General features: G+C 38.3%; 2 protein-coding genes across 6 annotated transcripts in view; one reads left to right on the top strand and one right to left on the bottom strand.

Moving 5' to 3' along the window:
- The window catches only part of LOC107691145 (FERM domain-containing protein 5-like), a 133,446-nt gene extending 123,990 nt beyond the window's left edge, over positions 1-9,456 (top strand). Inside the window, exons 12-13 of the mRNA XM_016489630.1 lie at positions 754-1,025; positions 7,494-9,456. Coding sequence (XP_016345116.1) covers positions 754-1,025; positions 7,494-8,077 — 856 coding nt within the window. The 3' untranslated portion in view covers positions 8,078-9,456. The remainder of the gene's footprint in view (positions 1-753; positions 1,026-7,493) is intronic.
- A 20-nt stretch (positions 9,457-9,476) lies between these two features.
- Positions 9,477-23,460, bottom strand: part of LOC107691123 (Bloom syndrome protein homolog) — a 16,407-nt gene continuing 2,423 nt past the window's right edge. For 3 of the 5 annotated variants that reach the window (XM_016489599.1, XM_016489602.1, XM_016489603.1), the window contains 19 exons: positions 22,563-22,663; positions 22,349-22,469; positions 21,234-21,976; positions 20,947-21,123; positions 19,945-20,063; positions 19,752-19,865; positions 19,571-19,669; positions 19,267-19,415; positions 18,790-18,896; positions 18,541-18,695; positions 18,222-18,417; positions 17,204-17,394; positions 16,809-16,953; positions 16,488-16,687; positions 16,194-16,389; positions 15,332-15,454; positions 13,836-14,037; positions 13,525-13,739; positions 9,477-10,338 (listed from right to left, as the gene is read on the bottom strand). In XM_016489599.1, the coding sequence (XP_016345085.1) occupies positions 13,544-13,739; positions 13,836-14,037; positions 15,332-15,454; positions 16,194-16,389; positions 16,488-16,687; positions 16,809-16,953; positions 17,204-17,394; positions 18,222-18,417; positions 18,541-18,695; positions 18,790-18,896; positions 19,267-19,415; positions 19,571-19,669; positions 19,752-19,865; positions 19,945-20,063; positions 20,947-21,123; positions 21,234-21,976; positions 22,349-22,469; positions 22,563-22,663 (3,334 nt within the window). In that variant the 3' untranslated portion in view covers positions 9,477-10,338; positions 13,525-13,543. Of the gene's footprint in view, positions 10,342-13,524; positions 13,740-13,835; positions 14,038-15,331; positions 15,455-16,193; positions 16,390-16,487; positions 16,688-16,808; positions 16,954-17,203; positions 17,395-18,221; positions 18,418-18,540; positions 18,696-18,789; positions 18,897-19,266; positions 19,416-19,570; positions 19,670-19,751; positions 19,866-19,944; positions 20,064-20,946; positions 21,124-21,233; positions 21,977-22,348; positions 22,470-22,562; positions 22,664-23,460 lie in introns of all 5 variants that reach the window. The other 2 variants (XM_016489600.1, XM_016489601.1) reach the window with 2 other exon arrangements.

The following is a 23,460-nucleotide window of genomic DNA, read 5'->3' as shown; positions in this document are numbered from 1 at the left end:
TTATTTATATATATATATATATATATATAGAGAGAGAGAGAGAGAGAGAGAGATTTTTCTTTTTCTTTTTTTACGCACACACATCCTCACCAAAGTTCACAAGTTGACCGCATGCAGTAATATGAGGCTGAACCGGCCGTCACTTAGAAGAGTGGAGATGCAGGTGCTCCTGTCAGTCACACCACTCTATTTCTGTGCCAGCTGTGTACAGTCAGTACTAATACTTCCCTGTGGCACCAGCTGTGCCATCTTGTCCCACCCATCCAAGGCTTACCGGTGTCCTCTGCCCACCCCTTCATTCTGGGTCTCATCTAATGAGCCTGACTGTTAGACTAGCATCACAACAGAGCACTGCCCTCTCAACATGAAGAGTACACTCTACATAGACAGCATAGTTAAATCTCTGGTCACTGTATCCTCTCTGTGATTCAACACAGAAAAGACCATCTTAAGATGTTGTGAAGAGCTCTTGTCTGTAGTGCGATCGGCTCAGAGAGCTGGGGAGGATAAAGTCAACTATCCTGCATGTGCTGACTGTGAGTCTTCAAGGAGTATTAATACCCTCCTCTGAAAATAGACAGGACCTTTCTCGCCATTTAAGTCACTGGCTGTAGAAGGGAGGAGGAGGTGAGAGGCTTGGGTGGGGTAGGATTGGCCACCGCCGTCTTGGGTGCCTACTCTGCCGTTTACCAGCACAGCCAAGCCTTTACCCAGCAGCCCATGGTGGAAATAGGGCACCGGTAACCGCTAAAGAAGTCCGGCAGCTGCAGACGTTCGCTTTTCGGAGATAAACATGGTGAAGTGCCTAATCCGCATCACCACCCGGATGAACGTCCACCTGCGCATGATCAACCACTGCTATCGGGATGTAAAGGTTCGGGTGCTGAGTTTGGGGCCTCGTATGCTGGGAAAGGCCCTGGGCGTGCTGCCCCTTTACCCAGCCCTCACGGGGCAGCAGGACCAGCTGCGGGCATCACCTTTGCCCATGACTTCACCATCTTATGCAGTGCCCACCACAGCTTTAGGTAAAGTCTAATGTGTGTTTGCTTGTGCACCAGATTGATTTTTGTATTATTAGGTTTTACTGAAGGTCTTTTTCAGTAAGATGTATTTTATTTCTGCTGTTTTGATGAAATCGGATTAGGTGGGTTAGAATAGAAAGAGACAGGTAATGGAATTTCTGTTGGTGTTGCTGTGATTGTTGTCAGTTATAAAAGCTCTTTGAGGTGTGAAGTGCTTTAATTCTAAAGAACATACATTGATGCTCAAATGTTTCGGGCCAGTAAGATTTTCTTTTTCTTTTTAAAGAAATTGATACTTTTATTGAGCAAGGTTGCATTAAACTGATCAAAAGTGACAGTGAAGACTTTTGAGCTTTCTGTACATAAAAGAAAATTATATAAAATACTAAGTAGCAAAAGTGTCTTCAACAGTGATAAGACATGTTTGAGGAGTACTAAATCAGCATGTTAGAATGATTTTTGAAGAATCATGTGATCCTGAAGACAGCTATGCATTTTGAAATATATTAAAATAGAAAAGTTATTTTAAACTGTAATAATGTATTTCACAATATTACTGTTTACTGTATATTTGATCAAATACATGCAGCATTGTTGAGCATATTTTCATTCAAAAACATTAAAACATCTTACCACCCCTAAACGTTTGAACAATACTGTATATTTTATTTTAAGTATTTGGGTAACTTTTATATGATACTGCAGTTGCAAAGAGAAGTTGGAATTACCATTGGAATTATATGCATTATCTATACATAACAATGCAGACACACACAATCATAGTCTTGTTTGGATTGTGAACCTACAGGCGAATGTTTTCTTTAAAGAGCAATTGGAGTCGATCAATGAGATGTGTGGATTGAAGATACTCTACCTCACTAAGAAACGTTTGGTTATTGACAGAATCAATAAAAGGTTCTTCATATGTCCTGATCATAATTAATAGTGCATGTTAGAAGCTTGAAAGCTGTAGAAGCATTCTTGGGAAGGGAGGCAGTGCCTCCTCAAAATATTGGATGAGAAAAAACATTGTAGTACAAAAATAAAATAACGCAAATATTACAAAATATAACATTAAAAAGTGTATAAATTACTTGTTTTTCTAAAGAAACACTGCCCAAAACGGGAGTCCGTGTCTCACTTCCCCTGAGCCCATTGAGTTTTAATAGACCCCCTAAAGCGTGCTGTGATTTGGTGGGGGGTAACTGAGAATGAATGGGGGAGAGGAGGTAATGCCTCCATTGCGATATGATTGGTAATGACTGGTTATGATCGGCTGTGATTGGTTCATACGATAAATCTCACCTCTTGTGTTTGTGCGCATTCCGCGTTCGCGAATCAGCCTGAGCGAACACTATACTGTAATGGTGTTCCATGTCTGTGACGAAAAATTCAAAAGTAGTTAAAAGTTAACTATTAAAAAGAATAGCTGAACATAAGTTCACAAATCAATCTATTGGAATTGCCCCAATAGCGCCACCTATAAAATTTCAGCGAAGGGCCCCATAAACTATGTTTCACATACATGTACGAAATTCAGTAGACACATGCAACACACCAACACCTACAAAAAAGTCCCCTGGTACGAAGCCTGAAACCCAACAGGAGGTCTGTTATTTTGAATTTTCTCAGCAAGTTTTGTGCCGTTTTTGCAATTGTCAGGCCTTGTACTTTAACAAACTCCTCCTAGAGATTTAAACAGCTCAACACCAAATTTGGTAAGTCTAATCTAAAGCCCTTTGTGATGTTAAATTGCGAAGATCTTGAGTTTTCGTTCAAGGGCATGTCTGTGGTGGTCTGACAAATTTCAATGTTTCGCCATGAAATGGGAAGTTGTTATAATTCAGGCATACAATGTCCGATCTGCCCCAAACTTCACAAGTTCAATAAGAGTCCTGGCCTAAACACATCTAAAGGCCAATATACAGTTATAATCATAGCACCACCTGTTGGCAACAGGATATGTCATGTTTTACGCTAACTCAAACATACCATGTTCAATCTGCACCAAACTTCATATGTTTGATCAAAGTCGTGGCTTGAAGACCTCTACATGCCAATATAAAGTTATAGTCATAGCGCCACCAGCTGGCAGCAGGAAGTTTGGCACAAATAAATGACTTTGACATATTCCTTCTATATTTACCACTTTAAATGCATATTGCCCACAGTTCGTTGTTTTCCTAAAGCCAATCCTTAAAGCGATGAGCCTGTGTGCGAGGGCCCTTTCAATGCTGCTTGCAGCTTTAATTTAAATTGTTACTGCCTTGACTTATTTTGGAATAAATGCAAAATGCTAACTTTTGGCTTTAAAAAATAGAATATGGATTACATTGTTAATGTAAAAATATAAAATAGAATTGTTTTTTATTCTTCTGATAGCGTAAGTAATGTTTGTTTAACCAAGAAAATGTAATTGGGACATGAATTTACGTTTGATAAAAAAAAAGCTGATGACTTTGCCTCCCAATTTCAGAACACCACTGATTCCTTGGTATTCATTAATCCACAATCTGCAAGTGTAAGACATACAGTGCTGTTACTGATCTTTCAAGGAGTTGCCATCCTGCAAACATCACGACAAGAAGACAGTGAGAAATGCAGCTGAAAAAATAACTGCAGGAGTTGCAGAAATGCGCAGCATAATGTTTGAAGGACTGCAGCCTGAAACTAAAACCTGATTCCAGCTGTGAAGCATGGTGAGAGGAGGATGATAATATCAGGGTAGCCGTTCATCACCTGAAGCTCGGTGATACAAGAAGACATAGATACAAAAAGTAATTCACTACTGGAACTGCTTTCACAGAAGAAATTGTGCTCTCAGTCCAGACATCAATTCTATGGATGCACTATAGTGACATGAGCTGAAGAGAGCGTTTAACACAAAGAACCCCAGATATATGAACTGAAGAGTTAAAGAAACAGTTCAAATAGTTAAACAATTTTAAAGGGATTTCCAAACTACAGTACTAATAGATGGAAGCCATTACTGCTAAAGAAGATTTAACAGTCAGTTAATGTTCACATTTCAAGGTTCACATTTTACTGTCTGGTCTGTAAATGTTTAAACCGTTTAAGGAGAGCAGTGCACATTTTTATGAATTATTAATGCAGAAGTACAGGTAAATACAAAGGCTTCGCAAGCTTTTTCTTATAACCGTATGCTCATATTTCTAGTAAAACCGGAACTGTTTAATTCCAGGGTTCTTTAAACTCAGATAAATGAGAGCCGAGTTCAGCTTTATGCACTAAAGCAGATGTGCTTTGCTTTCATGTGTGACTATTTTTCTCTTTGGCAGGATGTCTAATAGTGTGAATGAGAGGCCTTTGGTTGAGCAGTAAAATGTCACATCGTCAAAAGATGAAATCCTAATCCCTTCACATCAGAATAGAGATGTAACATATCTGCAATGACACGCTCAAGAATCTAATGCTCAGCAAAACTCGTATGCTTCTCTACTTGGGGTTCCTTGAGGAAAAGGGTATGCGAGAACTGAAGCACAAGGATTTATGGGAGATTTGCTGCATCCTCACTCTGTGGCCTATGTGGTCACTTACTGTGACTAATCCTCTTAACATCACGGTGTTAAAGTTATGTTTAAGAACAGAAATATATATCCCCTCTCAGATGGATTCTGTATATCATGTAACTTCTGTACTGCATTATAATAGACTGGTATCACAAAACCTATTTAAAGCCTTTCTAAGTTAGTAGCTATTTAAGATTGTGTGCTATATATACATGTGCATGTTGTATAGTGAGGTCTAGTCCTTTGGATTGACCATGTGCTGCTAATTGTTACGACACCTCAGCAAGTTGGCTGTTTGCCTGTCAATACGTGTGATTCCCAGGCCTGTGGGGGCTTGAAGTACAGTGTCTATCGGAGCAAACAAGCTGGGAAATGTCTTTTCACATTAGCACTCAGGTCTGCTTTGCTCCGAGCACATTACTGAACTCCAGGCCTGTGATTCAGTATTTGGGTCTGTCACCTTCTTGAGACCCTTGTATTATTGTCCCTCAAGCACAGTGCACATCTTGTTGTTTTTTCTGTCCTTTGCGATTGCTACTTGTCAGGTTGCATGGAATGAGCCCTTTGAGGCCGGAATAAGATGCTAAGAATGGACACGATTGACTGGATGTTGAAAAACTGAAAAAGTAAGTGCTAATGGCTGATATTTTGTTTATCTGCATCCATTTTTGAGTGCAACACTCGCGTTTCAAAATCATATCAACAACCCGATGCATATAATCAAGTTTCTGCCCTACATTTTTTCTTTTTCAAAAATTCTTTGCACCCAAATATACGTCCGAATACAGAAAAGATCTGCCATTTGGTCAACTCAATCACGCAGTCACCTGTCAAGGAAAGGTCAAACGCTGCCCCTCCTGCTGAGAGCAGCATTTAGATGAATATGTAAATAGCAAAACAAACACCAAAAATGGCAGTGGTGAGAAGACAGTCAAGTCACGTCATATTTATTTAGTGCTTTATACAATAGATTGCTTTAAAGCAAGCAGCTTTGCAGTATCGCAGTTTTACTCGTGGATGTTTGACCTCGACAGACTGAATGGAGGAAATGAACCCGAGAAGATTTCCACATCAAAGGAGCAGCACCAGAGCACACCTACCTAACACAAACACAATCACCATGGATCAATGGTAGTTCTTAGGAGCGAACTTTTCCAGCTTCGGTAAACTGTTTAGGATTCTTGAAACAAACCTGATTGTTCAAAATGACGTCACACCAGTTGGAGGTTCCGCGTAAATTTCACTCAGATAATGCAAAAATGAAAAACCAAAGTTCTAGAGTGTCTAGGCTAAATAGTGGCTAGGCCAAATAGGAAATTTGTTCTCATTTTTCACATTATTTTGTAATTGTTGCATGTTTGGACTACTCATTTGATGTACTGCTTTTCGCATACTAGGTAGCCTATGAATTTTGTCTGGACCTTTTATATTAAAGGGGACATCGCACGGTATGATTCTTTAGGGCCTTCATGAAATGTCTGCAAAATACTTTGGTTAAAATTCCTCAATGGTCATGTACTGTAAAACAACACCCTTTTTATCTCGTCAAAAACGGCTCTGTTCACAGCGAGCCTTTTCGGTTAATGTCTCTTTAAATGATAATGAGCTACTGCTCACCCCACCCCTCTCTTCTGTTTTTTTTTGTGTATTTGGTCGTGCATTTCCATCAAAAACTAAACCAATCCACTGCGTCCTCAGTGGCTCTCATGTCGGGAGAAAATGAAGACTTTTCATGTTAACTTTTATATCCAACTACAAAAACACCCGCATTTGCTTACGAGACGTTGTTGCTACAGCTGCTTGAGCGCAGAGAAAATGGCGGACGGCATACAACTGGCTGAGGGCGGAAATATGCTTATACGGGACAGTCCGTCAGTGGCCGTGGGCGGAGCCTGAGCAGTGTGATGTCATACTGTTCAGAAAATCAAAAAGGCTTGACAATTGAGACTTTAGGTTTTTTGGGGATCCAAAAATGGAGTGAATGGATTTTTTCATTGTAACACACTGCTAAGACACATTTATATGCAAACCATGTAAAAGTGAATTTTGCATCCGATGTCCCCTTTAAGAGACATTTTATTTTGAATAGGGACATCACATATTACAGTACTGGTCAAGTTATGGTATCAAAGCTATTGACATTTTAAAGACAAACTTATGCCGAGTTCACACTGAACGATTTTCAAAGTCGTCAAATCACCGTTTTCACACTGCATGACTATCTGGGGTAGAATTCAGTTGCTGCTGTGTTCACATTGTACAATGGATAGGCGACAGGAGGTTACACACTACATGACTTCACAATAGGAATAATCGCCGACAACTCTTGACTGGTCCGCAAACTACGTTTCACAACCAAATGCACGTGAGAAGTGATAATGGAATAACGCAAGATACAAGTTCTCGCACGAGACTGGAAATGTTATTAAAATGGTAGCCCGTAAAAAGTTTGCGATACAAATGGTCTGTGCGCTGATTTATAGTGAAAGGGCAAAAAAGAAAAAAAAGATTATGGAGGAGGAAATAGTTGGGGAGACGTGGGGAGCAAGGATTGTTGATATTGTGGTCTATAACTCCTCCCGCAGCTCTGTATCTTGCTCTCTCATCGGCTGCAGGTCAGTCAGAACTCATTTCACACAGCAGGATTTTTAATGAATGAATGATTCTCTCAGATCACGTCTTTGATAATTCACACTGCATGATTGTCACTCGCGTGAACGAGCACCAATTTGCCTCCGATTTTGGGCATTTGTTTGCGATTTCGCAAAACCTGTCGGTGAGTGAAAATCAGGGCTAAAATAGTGCAGTGTGAACTTGCCATTAGACACAATGGTAACCTAGAAAAGCCAGCCTTGATTTAACTTAAGTAAAGAGTAAAATGTTTTATCTTATTACATTGTCTTTTTGTCTCTCTCTTATCCTTCCTCTTCCATCCATCCAGGTCTGGAATCCTTGCGGGACAGCGCCCACTCCACTCCCGTGCGTTCCATGTCCCACGGCGACGCCTTCATCCCACGTTCGCGGAGCCAGGCGACGGACTCCGGCGATGGGACGGCAGTCATCTCCGATGAGACCTATAGTCCCTCCGACAGCGTGCTGCCCACACCAGTGGCCGAGCACAGCCTGGAGATGGCAGTCTCACGCCAGATCAACGGCGCCCCCTGCAGCATCGAGGAGGAGAAAGAGTCTGAGGCAGGCACGCCCACCGTGGGCGACATGGCCGAGTTAGGAGCGGACAGTAGGGCGGTGGGCCCCGTGCAGAGCGCAGGCGCACTCAGCGAGACGGAACAGGTGAATAAGTTTGTTTTAAGTGTACTCCGTCTGCTCCTTGTGACCATTGGACTCCTCTTTGTCTTGCTCCTCCTCCTCATCATCCTCACTGAGTCCGACCTTGACATTGCATTTTTACGTGATATCCGCCAGACCCCCGAGTTTGAGCAGTTCCATTACGAATACTTTTGTCCCCTCAGACGGTGGTTTGCCTGCAAGCTCCGCTGGGCGGGCGGGCTGCTCATTAACAAGTGAAAATGAGGCACTAAAGCTCGTAAAGCCTCCCTTGTTGGGGTCGAGAAGACGCTAAACACGTGGAGAGAGAGAGAGAGAGAGACGGAGGGCATCAACCCGTCCCATGAACCCAGCTTCTTTCATGACACTCTTGCTGACACACGGTGGACCACCAGGCCCACAGCTCCTCTTCTCTTCCACTTTTAGTTCTTTCTCCCCCGTCCATTTTTACACCTTTATTTTTGTCGTTTTTTTTTTTTTTTAACAAAGATTTTACAAAGAAATTTTTTTTCTTTTTTGGTTTCCTTATTTTGGATTTCAGGTCATTTCAGGTATTTTATTTTTACAAAAAAATGAGAAGAAAAAAAACACAAAACTTAATTCAAAGACTTGAGAAGAATATATCGTTCCTTAAATAGGGAATATGAAATATTTTGTTGCAACGAGAATGTTGCCTTCATTTATATTTATTTTAAAATAATAATTATTAAAGTCTTATTAAAGAATGTGGTGCATTAAGTCAAGTTGGTACGGTAGAGTGGGATGGAAAGCACGAGAAAGTTGAAAACCAATGCTTTTCTGAGTTTATGCATAATTAATATCCATCCGTCATGTAACTCTTAGTAAATTCTGAAGGCTGCTATAAATTTACCACATCAACGATCAGATCAGCAGAGGGTTATATGTAAGGTAAGAATGTGCAAGTTATTTTTGAAGCGAGAGCTGAGGAAAGACTGGAAATGATGTTATTTGAATAAAATTGATGGGTACATTTGAGTTCTGTATTTGGTGGCTTGTGTTTTAGGGTGTCAGATACATTTTAGGAATATTATTGTGTTTAGGCGATGGCAAGCTGTGAAGTAGAATTCTTTTTAAAAAGGTTCTTTCTAATGGATACAGAAAAATTAATTGTGTTATGTCATGTGACCCAATAGTGTCAAGTATCTCAAAGTTATCATGATTGATTTAAAAGCAACTAGCACCCATAGATCCAATCTAGTTACAGTAGATGTGCAATACTGTAAGGGTTTGGTTTTTAAGAAATAAGTACATAATTTTTTTCACGAGTATGTGTATTTGCTTTATTATAATAATTTTTTTACATTTTCCATTCTGAGTATTTCTCAATAGAAAGAAATCCCATTGTATGAAGTAATAATTTTTTTTATTCCATATCGACCTTGGTTTTAAGTTTGTATTCTGTGGATATCATGCTATGTTTATTCTTAATTACAATAACAATGCTGTACTTTTTGTACAAAAAGTAGTTAGTTTCCTAATATATCGACAGTTTTTCCATGTATATTTTAACAGAAACTGAAATGTTATTTTGTTATTGAAAATTAAATTATACCTTTTTTAGCTCTGTGTTCCAGATGAGGTCTAGAATCTATGGCGTTTCTGTCAAGGGAGACACGGGAAAGATTTTAATCCAGATCTACAATCCATTTCCAATTCAGTCACTTAACCAGTAATGAGAAAACCGTCCCTGTGCTTTGTATATTGGCCCTGCATTCGAACAATACTGATGACTTTATACACAGTTTAGCCAAAAGACTGTGTGTGTATGTTTGTGTATGCTCATATTTTAATTAATTGATGATGTTTTTGGCAATATGTACTAGAAGGCCAGGTTTAGTCTTTAGTACACCAAGTCCTGATTAGTCTATATTATTTATTTGAAGACAGAAGATTCTTCCAGTGGCATGCAAGTTGGACAGGGGGTTTATTTTACCATACATGATCTATTTTATGCCTGCCCCTTTGAAACTGCTATTGATGTAATTGTTTTTGTATTTGAGAAAGCGAAAAATAGAGGAAGTGAATGCAAAATGCAGAAGGAGCAGACTTATTTTTGTGTACAGTGAAAAAGAGACCAGGGTTGAGAGAAGTAACAGCTAGTGGTAATTAGGGGATGTTTTAGATCTTACACTGGTACTCACAATAATTGTAGCTTTTAGCATTAGTTTGTGGCAGCTCACAAGCTTGGCTTTACTAGTACAGTTATTTTAAATGAACATGCTTCAATCCACCAATCACAATCTGCTGTTGTGTTTGAGGCCAGAATCACTATGGTGCTAGTGAATAAAATGACGGCTGAGATGTGTTTTAGGAAGCAGCTGACGGTAACCGTAATGGGTTTTACTAGCTGAATTGTGCAGTCAAGTTACATGCCTTTATAACCATTTGGTAGAACCGCTGTCTTCCACTGACCACAGGAGCTGAAACTGGTTTTTGCTACGATGGACGAATATGAGGCGCGTGGAAAACCGTAGCAGAAACTGCTGAAACACATGGAAAAGAGAGAGGGCCATTGGAGTTATGCATGTCTCTTACCTTGACAAGTATTCATGCATGCATTTATAACATCTCTGATGTGCCAAATTATAACAGCGTTGTGGTGGCTTAAGTCCATATTTTTGTAGAATCTGATCAAACAGTTGTTTTCACAGTACAATAATACAACGGTGTTGCTCTGATGAGTACTTGCATGCCTTGATGATGGGGTTTGATTCAGAATATAAATAAATGGATTTTGAGCGGAGAAAAAAAAAAAAGCTTGTAAGACCAGTTAAGGTTTTGAAAAATAATAATTGAAGTGGATCGAATTTTACTCATTGACAGCATTATGTAGCCTCAGCGGTCAGTCCTGCATGGCAGCACCATTCAATAAGCAATAACCTGAATTATAGAATCATACAGATTAATCATTTTGATGGTTTTTGTGCTGATGTGTAGCAAGTCAGACTACCTGATGTTTTCTAACGAGTTCGGAATGAATCCATTTCCTTTTAAGTTAGACGCAAAATTGCATTTGAACTAAAAGGCTCATTTTTTATGACGATTATTGCCTAAATTTGCTACATTTTATACTCATTGTGAGCACTTATCTTGTTTGGATCCTGAACTGTCAGTGTCCTGTTGTTCTGAAGTGTTACGCTTCTCTTCATCCTTGAAATCCTATTGCCCAAGTTTCAACTGGTGTGCTGCTTCCTAGACTAGTAGATCAAGGGCAATTGCTACTACTGTCCTTGTGCGCTTCTACTTCATATTTTGTCTCTAGACAGTTTTCTTGTACTGTACGGAATGGCCAGGTTTGACTGTGATGAATGCAAGGGTCCTGTAAAGGACAATTGTCAGCTAAATTGGATCATTTCTGTAATTATCTAACTGGGTAATTTCACAAGGTCCCTCTGTGAACTTTGTACAGAAGTATTTTTATTCTTAGTATACAAGTGTAAGTAACTTGGAAGTTGAACACTTGCCATGACACTATAAAAAGTAGACATTCAGGAGTATTACTGTACACTGCAGATAAAGCACTTCACTGGCTTCAAATATACCTTGACCGCATGAACAAAATGTTACAGCTTCAAGCAAAACTATTAAAGACGGTGATTTTAATGTTCAAGATCTGGTATTGGGGGCTACAGCTGTTAGATTCTGTTGTGAAATCGTATTAAATGGCTGCTGATCTTTAGATTTGGACCGCATTCCAAGTAATGTCAGGATGTCCTCCATGTTTATAAGAGATTCCTTGAGGTAATTCAATGAACCACTCGCATTAGACAGCAGCTGCGTGATGTCTCAGATCAACTTGAAGTTCTGATAAATATTCTACCAGGGACTTTAAATGTCATCATCATTAGAATGAACTGCTCCGTAAATGCTTGCATACAAATTCCCAAATTATTTGGTAAAATCTGACTTCACCTGAACCGTAGCTTTAAGATTCACTATGGCGCGGAGATCCTGTAAAGATCAGTGTTGGCAACACGTTTCATTTACTGTACTGTGCATTTGTCACTTTGCCAGCCCCCACAGTCCCCTCGACAGACATGCATACACATGCACATTTGTTTATGCATAGATGTCTGTCTGTGGGCGTATTTTTCTGTAATCTGCATCTTTTCTATTTGGGAGTGAAGGTTGCGGTTTATTTCCTTAATATATGAATATTGAACTATATACAAAATGTATGTGCCAAATGCAGTTCCTGTTAAGTCAGATTCATTCCAAAATCATCTTTGTACTGTAGGAAACCCTCCATGAAAATGGTATAAAGAAAATGTTTCACTGATAGTCCCTTGTAACTGGTGCCATGGAAATATTCAAACTTGAAATAAAAATTCAAAAGAGTTTGAGATATCTTGTGGTTTATAGTTCACAGTGCAAAAATTCTGTATGTAGGAATCAATCAGATGGTTCTCTAATTTGCTAATTCAAGAAATTAGACTAATAACCATTTCCTTTATAATAAAATGGCATCACTGCTTCACTGTGGCATTTCCCCAAAAATATTTTTGAAAACTTACTGCAAACTATACTTAAAGATGATATAGCAACCTGTAAGAAATGGGGTGATAGCACAATTTTTGTTAATTTTCTTTTCTTTTCAAGGAAAAAAATTGTAGCAAACATATATTTGAAACTAGGGCTGGGTTTTGACACAAATTTCACGATTCGATTCGATTCTCATTCACAAGCTTGAGATTCGATTAGATTCGATTACCAGTTCGATTCAATATTGATTTTAGATATATATCAGGTACAGTACATGCCAAATTTTCTCAAGGAAAAAAAAATCAACTAATGTTGTAAAATATACAAGAGTTATATATAAGAGTCAGTTGGTACTACATTACTATAATATTTAAGGGTAAAATAGACTGATTTGTAGTACAACTGCTAAAATTACACTTAATGAAGTTTTTAAAATAATAAAGTTACAATTACATAATATTTCTACTTCGTTTTTTTAAAAATAAACATTTAAATTGTGGCGGTCATAGAAACTTGATGGATTTATTCAAACATAAATTAAACCTTGAAGAACAGCAAAAATTATAATGGGTATGTTATATGGTGCAAACATTTAGCAAAATGCCCCTCTCTACAGTTTATTTTTCTAGCTGATTAATGAGTTTATGGTTACCTAATATGTTTTTTTCTGAGGTAAATGTGACGTTACATGACATTGTTTACAACCGTTATATTGAAGTCTTTGCGCGGCTGAAACACTGATTGAGCGATTACATGAGACCGATCTGTCACTCCACATTAAACAGCGCCAAAACGACATTTATTGTTTGAATACTGCAATACAATGGACAGAATTTGAAATCTGAGACTTTGTTTCATATTAAAAGTACCAAAGCAATGCTTATTGCGATTTATTGGATGGGAAGTGCCCTTCAATGTTCCGTCCATTAACTGAAAACTAAGCTAGAATAATCGATTCTTGGTATTTAAGAATCGGTATCGTTCCGTAAAAATGAGAATAGATTAAACCAGCCCGATTTGAAACCCCCAAAATTTGTTTTGAAATGTATACCCTTGTGCTTCAATGTTATATAAATCAAAAATGTAAACTAATATACACCACAAAACTATATTTATTAAAAATCAGTGTATACAAACGCTTTACAAATTACAAATATTTACAAAGTCACATTAATTGACATTACCAGTAGGAGTATTCTGATTCTAGAGATGAGAGAATGTTGGTTTGAGGAATGGACGAGCAGCAGTCTGTGGAGTGGGCAAAGCCATGAAGCCGGGCCTCTTCACTGCTGGGACTGATGGAGCCGGCCTGGAACCTCTGCCTGCACTTCGATTACCACCCCTGTATCCCCCTCTTCCTCCTCCTCCTCTTGATGAAGACCAGTTATTGCTGTATCCAGTACAATAAGGGTGGAGAGGGAGAGTTAATTTGGGTTCATATAGCCGATATGAAAGTCAGCACAATCCAACAATACTTCTGCTGTAACATACTGACCCTTTAGAGGAGGAGTTTTGGCCGCTGGCACCTTTTCTTCTTTTGGGTTTCCTGGAGTAAGACCCTTGCTTTCTCTTTGCTCCTCGTCCAGAGGTGCTTCTGAAATAGGTTGATGTGGTGTCCCCTTCATCATCGTCATCTTCCTCGTTTTGATGGCCTCTTGTTGTGTCAATCCATCCTGAACTCTCTGTCTGTGCCTCAGCTGCAGAGGAAGTGCGAGAACATTATATCTTTTAAACTACTTCATTTCAAGAGCTTTATAGGTTGCCGTTTTGAGCTAGCTGAAATATGATCCGTTTTAAAGTTTATAGGTAGAGCAAGCCAAATCACAACTGTAGTATGGTTTCTTATTATATTAAAAGTGGGGTAAGCGATTTTTCAAAAACGCTTTAGAAAACTGATTCGGGCCGAATAGCATAATCTTGTAGCCAATCAGCAGTAAGGGGCGTGTCTACTCATGATGTGGAGGAGAGAGCGTTCAGTGCACAGGACGGACATTAGCGAGCCGAGCGACAGAGAGATAGAGATGGCGGATAAAAAAAAAACAAAAGAGGACAACGTCTGCAGAACAAAAGAAGGCTTAAGGCAATAAGGCAAGAAGTAGGACCAGTGTAAATATCGGATCAGCTTTCCAGCACCGGAGTTTGTGTCAATACGTCATAAATAGAACGCAGCAGCAGTTTTCTGTCGGGGATTTGTCGCGTCGTGCCGCATCCAGTGTAGACCATAGATATAAATATATATCTATGTGATGTAGACAGCATCCCTGATTATAACGAGTTCCATAGTATTTTGTCTCGCCGCACTACTCGCGTCCGGTGTAACATTGGTTTTGCTTTGTTTCACAGAACTAATCGTTGCCTGGGTTGCGTACGTATGTGTGGGGCAGAGCTATCAAAATAGGGGCGAGACCCTTTTGGGGTAGGGGAGTGTTTGTTTTGGTGATTTCAAATGTCAACATTGGCTACCAGAAATCGCTTACCCCACCTTTAAGTATTTTGAACTTATCTTGGACTAAGGGAAATTACATTAACAAAATAAATATGTATGAGGCAGCTTTAAACTAATAGTAATATCAGCTAGTAAAATTAGAGGATCTCTATAGTATTTTATATATATTGTAACTTTAAACACCCTAAACTTGCAATCACATTAGCTATGTTAGCAAAAACATTAGCAAAAAATGTCCTTTACCAATAATATAGCCATGTATGAAGCACAGCTCACAAAGTCATTACTTTTAAACCAAGCAGCTTTCTGTTGGTCAAAGTGCTGAATTTGCATGACCAACTGGATTTTGTCTGCGGTAAATGTGACCACATCTTATAGACGCGTATTTGAATTTCTAGACTTGGGGATTGCCTAAATTTAGAATGCTAGTCTCTAAAACAAGGTTGAAGCTAGAAAGGATTACTGTAATGTAGGATTATTTATTGTGTCATGGAAAGCATTTATCTTGAAGACATAATCTATTTGGTGTGCTGTCAGACCCTCACCAGGCAGCTGCCACTCGGAGTACTTCTGCAGCAGTTCAATAACCTCAGCTCCATACTTCTCCAGCTTGTCTTCGGTCACACCATCAATCTGCAGCAGAACCTCCGGATCAGACGAGAGAGTTTCTGCACAGAAATGCATCACAATACATTTAACACAGAGCACATGGGGCTGTGAAAAAGAAAGGGAATGAATTGCTTTAACTTAATGAGGTGTTTCATCCTTGTAACACATTATGTAAAGCTGATTGGGGGAAAAAAAAAAAGACTTAAGTAACTTCTGTTAAATCAGCACATTTCAGATACTAAATGACAGCATAATGTAACCTTAATTAAATGATTCATTTACTCCTACCCTCCCCAATGTATTTAATTTTTAAAAAAATATAAATACATAGGCTTTCAGAAACATTTACAAGTGATAGAATCTTTAATTTAAAAAGTTTACACACACATATAAATGTATATGTATCATATACACACACACATACATATACACATATACATACATATATATATACACATACATATATATATATATATATATATATATACATATATATATATATACATATATATATATATACATATATATATATATACATATATATATATATACATATATATATATATACATATATATATATATACATATATATATATATACATATATATATATATACATATATATATATATACATATATATATATATACATATATATATATATATACATACATATACATACATACATACATACATACATATATATATATATATATATATATGTGGGGGTGTGTGTACTTGCATATTATATGTAATGTAATGTAATGCGTGTATATTATATGTAATGAAAATTTGCTAACCAGCAATCTTTTTGAGTGTGGCTGTGGAGAAAATGTTGTAGTAATGAATGCCGAAGACTTTGCCCAACTTCTTGCACAGATCATGGAGTTCCTGTAGACATTTTTTAACCATCTCCTCTCTCTTAGAAATGTTCTCAATCACAGAGGCTTTGTGCTTTCTGATGCTGGACGCAGTCTCCGTCTCAACAAACTCAACCTGCAATGGGGTATGGTCATTAATAGAGCATACAACATCGGTATTGACCATAAAGATCAGTGTCACAGGTGAGAATAACGTAATATTAATGGTCTCACCTGCATACAACCACTCAGTACACTCATGGCTTTAAGCCCAGCAGAGATATAGGCCACTGCCTGCCCTTTGTTAGTGATGTAGAGGTCCTCCATCAGAACACTATCCAGCACCAGTTTCTTAAAAAGCCTCTCAGCATTGTGTTTGGAATAGGCTGCTCCTACTCCGAACATTCCAGACTGGATCCGAGCACTTTTGGAGCCTGCCGCAAAGAGATATTCTTATTGAGACCTGGAAATCTCAAGCACCAGATGAGGCAAAGGATATTCATAGTAATATTCACACTATCATTTATGACAGTCAAATCCCACTAGGCTTCTTACCCAGAAATATGTCGACCAGCATGTTGAGAGTGAGCCTGTTCTGCTGGGCGTATTTGCCATATCTGTTTCCAACCTTCTCACAGTTCTCCTGCACAAACCTCACAATCTTCTTCACATCATCGGTGACATTTCTTGATTTATATTTCTGGAGACAAGCATTAAGATGTATGAATTTGTATTTGTATCTGTAATTAACATAAAATGGCACTATATTCAAAATACCAGCAAACAATTAGTCAAAGCAAGTATCAATTAAATTGTTTGGCAAGCAAACTATATCCAATTTCAAGCAATGGCTGTGTACAATACACAATAAACTTATACAGTTTATTATTATGCATGACATTTGCATAATGTACGCTATAAAGAATGAAGTGATTCTATGATTGTCTTACATGTGGTCTGGCACAGTTGTCACAGATGACCTCAGGATGCTCTTTACAGAAGCTTGTATTAAATGTGTGCTCGCCGAAGTAAGCCAGCAACTGGATTCTCCTGCACTCAGCCACATTCTCACAGAAATGCACCATGCTGTGCAGGTTGTTGATGTGGGTGGCTTTGGATTGCTGGCTGCCGTCTTTATCCACTGCAATTATATTAACCGTTATGTAGGCCACGCTCACACAGACAGGTTAACTATGACTGTACAATAGTGTCTGGATTTTAGATCCCAAATACATGTTTCTGTAGAGCACCTTAAAACATGTCATTTAACTGAATAACAAATGCAACATTTAAAAGTTCTGTTATATTTCTATGTCTTGCTCAGTTTTATTAAAGGTGCAGTAGATCTTGGAAAATGCTAACTTTAGCCTGATAGCACTGAAAGCGAACCTCCCACCCTCCCTGCAATCGCCGTCCAAAGCCACGCCCCCTGAAGGCATATACACACATAGATCAGACGACCAGAGACAACATTACTACAATACATCATGTGTTATTCACCGGTGAGAAAACTTCATAGTACAGTTAGTAAAAGTACTATAATACCAGGAAGAAAGATCAGGCTGTTGAAGTTTGCCTGCCATTCTCACTCTGTCTGCACAGTGTACGTGATGACGTATACGCTGATGACATATCCTGTCTGCGCGAACAGGGTGTGCAGAGGTATGCAAATACGCATGTTGACAGGCTGGTAGGAAAGTCCATCAAAACACTCGGAACGAGCATTTTGATTGGACAAACATTTCTTGGTCCGACGCCTTCCACAGAATATATAAATACAGATAAATACATTTAGACCACTTAACAATGAGTGCTATCGGGATGTGAAGAGATTTTCAACCAGCATAACAAAAATTTTTTTGGATGTGATTGAAAATCGCCTATTGCACCTTTAAGGGATTGTTTACAGTTAACACCGATATATCCTAGCTTCATTACAAGAATAAACAAAAATCCTGCAGAACATACTAGCAATGAGTCTCTTGATGCGGATAACATCACTGTAGGAATAGAAGAGGACGCAGTGGGAAATCTCTCCATCTCGACCAGCTCTGCCTGACTCCTGGTAATAACCCTCCACTGACTTGGGCAAACTGGCATGGATCACATAACGCACATCTGGCTTATCGATTCCCATGCCAAATGCAATGGTGGCACACATAACCTAAAAATAAAAGATGAATGGTTAAAAATAAAAAGCGGTATTTTTGGGAATCAGGGAAAATGAAAATGCCCGGTCAAAAGTGCTGGTCCATGTTTTAGTTGTTTTCAAAACTGAGTGCCTCACCTGGCAGCCATCCTGGTTGATCCATTTATTCTGGACATATTCCCTGTCACTCAGGCCAGCGTGATAAGCCAGCGCTGCGATCCCAGCCCTCTGCAGACTGTCAGCCAGAGTGTCGCAGTCATTACGAGACAAGCAGTACACAATCCCCGAGTCACCTACACACACACAGTCAACATGATTTATAGGGTCTCCATGCTGTGGTGAGAAATTAATATTGCTAAAGACGGTCTCAATCTGGACAGCACTCACGTGGGTAATATTTCTTGATCCACTGAATACATTCCTCATCAACCTTCTTGGGCTTTTTTGGCAAAACTGAATATTTGAGATTGTGTCTGTTGAAGCTCATTGTGAATCTATGAAAACATTATCATTTTAATATGACTAACATGTACTTGATATCTATAGATTTAATGGCCGAGTATCAAAGAATAAATAATTGGTAAGATTTGGGTTGGTAAGATTTTTAAACAGCATTTGCTTTAAATAGAAATCTTTTGTAACAAATGTATTTACGGTCACTTTTGATCAATTTAATGCATCCTCCTCTGCCATAACCATATAAAGATTTATTTAAAATGTAAAAATTTTACTCTGTATTTTGAAGGAAGGTGAGTGTTAAAATAATCCTGCATCCATATTGTAATCAGAGTGAGAGTGCCATTAATCAGAATGTCATGCTTTTTACATAAACGTGAATCAGCAATTGCTTGCAGGAAAACTTACACCTGAGGACGGGTCATTGCCAGCTGGTTCAGAATGTCTTTCTGAACTCTAGGAGTGGCTGTGGCCGTCAGTGCCATTATAGGAACATTGGGAAACATCCGCCTGAGCTCATGCAAGCGCTTGTAGTCTGGCCTGAAGTCATGACCCCACTGAGGAAGAAACGGATCTATTTATTTTACAATGTTTTTGCTTTTAACTGTGCCAATATTTTCTGTTTATGTAAAACACTGTCTTGTCTTCACTACTTAAAATCACATATATTTGACTGTTCTTGTTGCACTATATAATTTTCAGTTAAGTTTACCTGACTGACGCAATGGGCCTCGTCAATGACAAAGCGAGCTAGCAGACCCCTTTCATACAGATTCTGAAGGGCACTGATCATCCGACCACTTGCACACACCTGAAAACAAAAACTACAAATATCAATACGGTTATAGATATGCATGCAAACTTGCAATACACTTGTCTGATTTGAATCCCACCTTCTCAGGAGTGGCATAAAGCAGTTTGATGGGGGGATCCTTCCTAGACAGCTGCATATAGATCTTTGCAGCCTCACTATCTTTTTTGTCCCCAGATAAACTAGTTGCACAGATCTAAAACACAATTTCACAGTAAGCAACTGTTTTGATCAGGTTAAGACAATTACTGTGCATAAGGAAAAGACGGACTTACATCTAATGTGGTAAGCTTTTGGACCTGGTCAACTATGAGAGACCGCAGAGGAGAAATGACAACAGTCACTCCAGCAAAGACACAAGCAGGAAGCTGATAGCAGAGACTTTTACCACCACCTGTAAAGGGGTTGTGTCACATTGTAACATATCATCATTAGGCAACATTTTTTTTTAAATTGCTGGTATCTTGACAGAGAAAGAAAACACTAAAACAAAAGGAAAAGGTAAAGTACACTGCTTTAATGCTCAAAAAAATGAGACTGCCTGACAAAGATCAAAATGTCTGTCCTATTTATTAATATGTCCTATTTATTAATAACCCTATAAAGCCTACTATGTCCACCTTCATGTCATGCTACATGTGTCTTTTTGCTGTGAAATATTTAATTATTTTTAGAAAGTAAATGTAAGAATAACTTAATATTTCAAGGTGAACACTTACTAGACTGAACTTAGGTTAACTTTATCCAAAAAAATAAATAAAATGTATCATGATTCAACATGCTTAAGGAATGTCTGTTTAACATTTATTATACATCTCTCAAACATCATATTACATTATATGCTTATACATAAAAAAAAAAGAAAAAAAAAGTACATTCAAATGATATATTTGCTATTTTAAGATTAAGGGCATTGACCAAAGTCTACTTACAGATTTGCGAATAAATAAATCATCTCTTTTCTTATTATTTTCAAATATTGCATAAAACCATTTTTAATTATAAAATAAATTTGTGTAAATCTCAACTGATTTGCACCACTGGCCATAAATATCTTTAAATATTGTAAAACCACTGAAAAAAAAAACAATACTGGCTGACCACTAGTTAATGAACACTATATCTATACACGTATATTAAACATGCAAAAAATGATGCAACCAGACATGCTGCAGGTGTAGACAAGACATAGTGTGCTGGGATGTCTAGTCTAACATCAAAATAAACAAGAAATATGAGTCATAATGACTCATGTTGCTATAACATTTCTAACAAACCTGTAGGCATCAGTACAAACGTGTCTTCCCCTAACAGTGAGGCATTAATAGCCTCCAGCTGATTGAAGCGGAACTGATGCAGCCCAAACTTCTTATGGAAGATCTTCATCATCTCTGGGCTGTGAGGAAAGCTGAAGCCTCTAAAGCGGTCATGAGCTGGGTTTCTGTACACAGGTTCTGTAGATCAAGGCATAAACTGTTACCAGATAACTGCTCATCGTGCCATTTCATGGGTTCTTTAATTACATGAACTAAACTGTAAGGGATATTACATTACTTAAACCTACCAGTGTTGAATGTTTTGGTAGGTTTTAGTGCTGGTGGTGTTACAGTCTTTCTCTCCAAAGGTTTTGAAGGCCCTCCCTCCCGCACTGATGGCGTTTTTGCATCAAAGCGGTCTCTTGATGCCAAGACACTTGGAGGTTCTTCAAAATATTCTGGAACATCAGTCTCATCAAAATCATCAATATCAAAGTCATCAATTAGGAAGTCATCAAGTGGCTCTGTATCTGCTCGAGAACAGTTGGGTACTTCCATGTTGGTTTCAACACTGCTCTCAGTATTTCTCTTTCCTGAATCTACTCTTTTGGGGGAATAAAACAAGTCAACTTGATCTCCACCCACAGTCTGATTGTTTGACTCATTGAAGGACAACCTTGAGTAGCACTTATCTGTTTTTGACACATATTTGCTTGAAGGGGGACTTGACCTGTTTGAGATGTCCCTACTAGTTGCTGTTTTTGTGGTGCTGTTAGGATTCCAGGAACCACCAGGGGTCTCAACCCCATTGATGATGCAGTCAGAATCCTCAAACACACTGTCATTTTCCAAAGATATGACTGAGGCAATGGACTTGCGAAATGGAAAGCCTGTTTTGACAGCCTTTTCTGATGTCACTGGGGTCATAGATGATGTTAGACTAGAGGGCGTGACTCCAAACCCTTGTCTGTTTAGCAGACTAGAATATGGAGTTACTGCTGGGCCTAACTGAGATGTTCTAGATGGTGCACCATTAGCAAGAATCCTTTTCCTGTAGTAAAGACAGAGACACAGTATAATGGAGAGTTATTAGTTATACTGAAACAAGCAGTGATGTCATCAAACATTAATATAGTAATAGAAAACAACAATTAATATCACGCTTTCATAACTGGAACATTTCCTCCCTAACGAGTAATAGGGTAAATTTTACAAAAAGGCCACCTGACAAAAAATTTGTCACAATGCCAAATCTTTTCATGGGTTAGAACAGCCTTTATTTTTAAAAGCTGACTTTATACAGAATATTTTATATTTAAAAGCATATTTTATGCAAAAAAAAAGAAAAAAGAAAAAGTAATAGACTATTCAAAATATACATTTTTTAAATTTACCCAGCAAAAGTACTCCTTTGTTGCTTTACCTGTGTGCTCTCTGCAGTAATAGCTCTGTGCCGCAGGTCAGTGCTATGAGCTCATGCTCTGGAATAGTGTCAACTAGATAACAAATAGACTCCATAATAGTAAAGAGAGCATCATCAGGTCCTAAAACAAATAAATGCACATTAGACACATTACATCATTTCATTTAATGCAAATGGTTGAATAACAAAAAGTTAAACCCTGCATTAATGATACCTTTTAATTCGTTAGCAGGTTCATCAAAGGGTGCTGACAGGTTTGAGGCAGACTCATGAGGTGGAACATTTTTGTCAGCATGTGTAACAGGGTCAGATGAACTATAAAACAAGAGTTTTAGAAAATAAACTTAAAACAAAAAGAAACTGTACTCAGTGGCGTAACTTTGCTTTGAAAAGTGGTGGGGACACCGCGCAACTCGTTTTGCTAGTTTTTTATTTAATAACCTAATTTACTTGGGGACTGGGTTTAGAGTTGGACAAACTTCATTTTTGCTTTTCAAAAATACATCAATGTACCAGGGGCGGCTCCAGAGAATTTTGAACGCAGGTGCTGAGTGACAGAGGGAGCTGGGCAATTCAGCGCTCCAGACTCATTCTTCCCACTGGTCGCTCTTTTGCGATTAACTTTCTCAGTTGGTTGCACAAGCACGGTTTTTTATTTATTATTTATTTTTTTTGCGCTACAACATGCTATTAATCAATGCATGCTGATGAACTTTTATCGTAGTTTATAGTTATATGTGAACGAAAGTAGTTAACATTCAACCCGTTCTTTTTCATCAGTAGTATTATTTGTGATTTGAATTTTGTGAACGGGAGTTTCACTTTTGCTGTGTTATAAGCCAGGCTTCGGATGCTTTCACTTTCGATTTCACGATCTTGTCAGGTTTTACAATAAAATATAATTGTCCGTTTAGCTTACATCTATACACCTTTTTCACCTTTTAAGACAAAAAAAAAGATGGATTCATTATTTTTAATTAAAATGCACAACAACAATAAAACAGTAAGATTCAATGACAAACTAGCTTACAAAATGTTATTAACAAAAATGAATAAGATGAGGCATGGCATAGGCCTACACGCTGTATTAGGCTATATAATGACTAATAAAT

This window comes from Sinocyclocheilus anshuiensis, unplaced genomic scaffold (assembly GCF_001515605.1).
Source record: "Sinocyclocheilus anshuiensis isolate Anshui unplaced genomic scaffold, SAMN03320099.WGS_v1.1 scaffold2, whole genome shotgun sequence".
Lineage (NCBI taxonomy): Eukaryota > Metazoa > Chordata > Actinopteri > Cypriniformes > Cyprinidae > Sinocyclocheilus > Sinocyclocheilus anshuiensis.
Note: the sequence above shows the minus strand (reverse complement) of the source record. Positions and strands in the feature narration are given on the sequence as shown.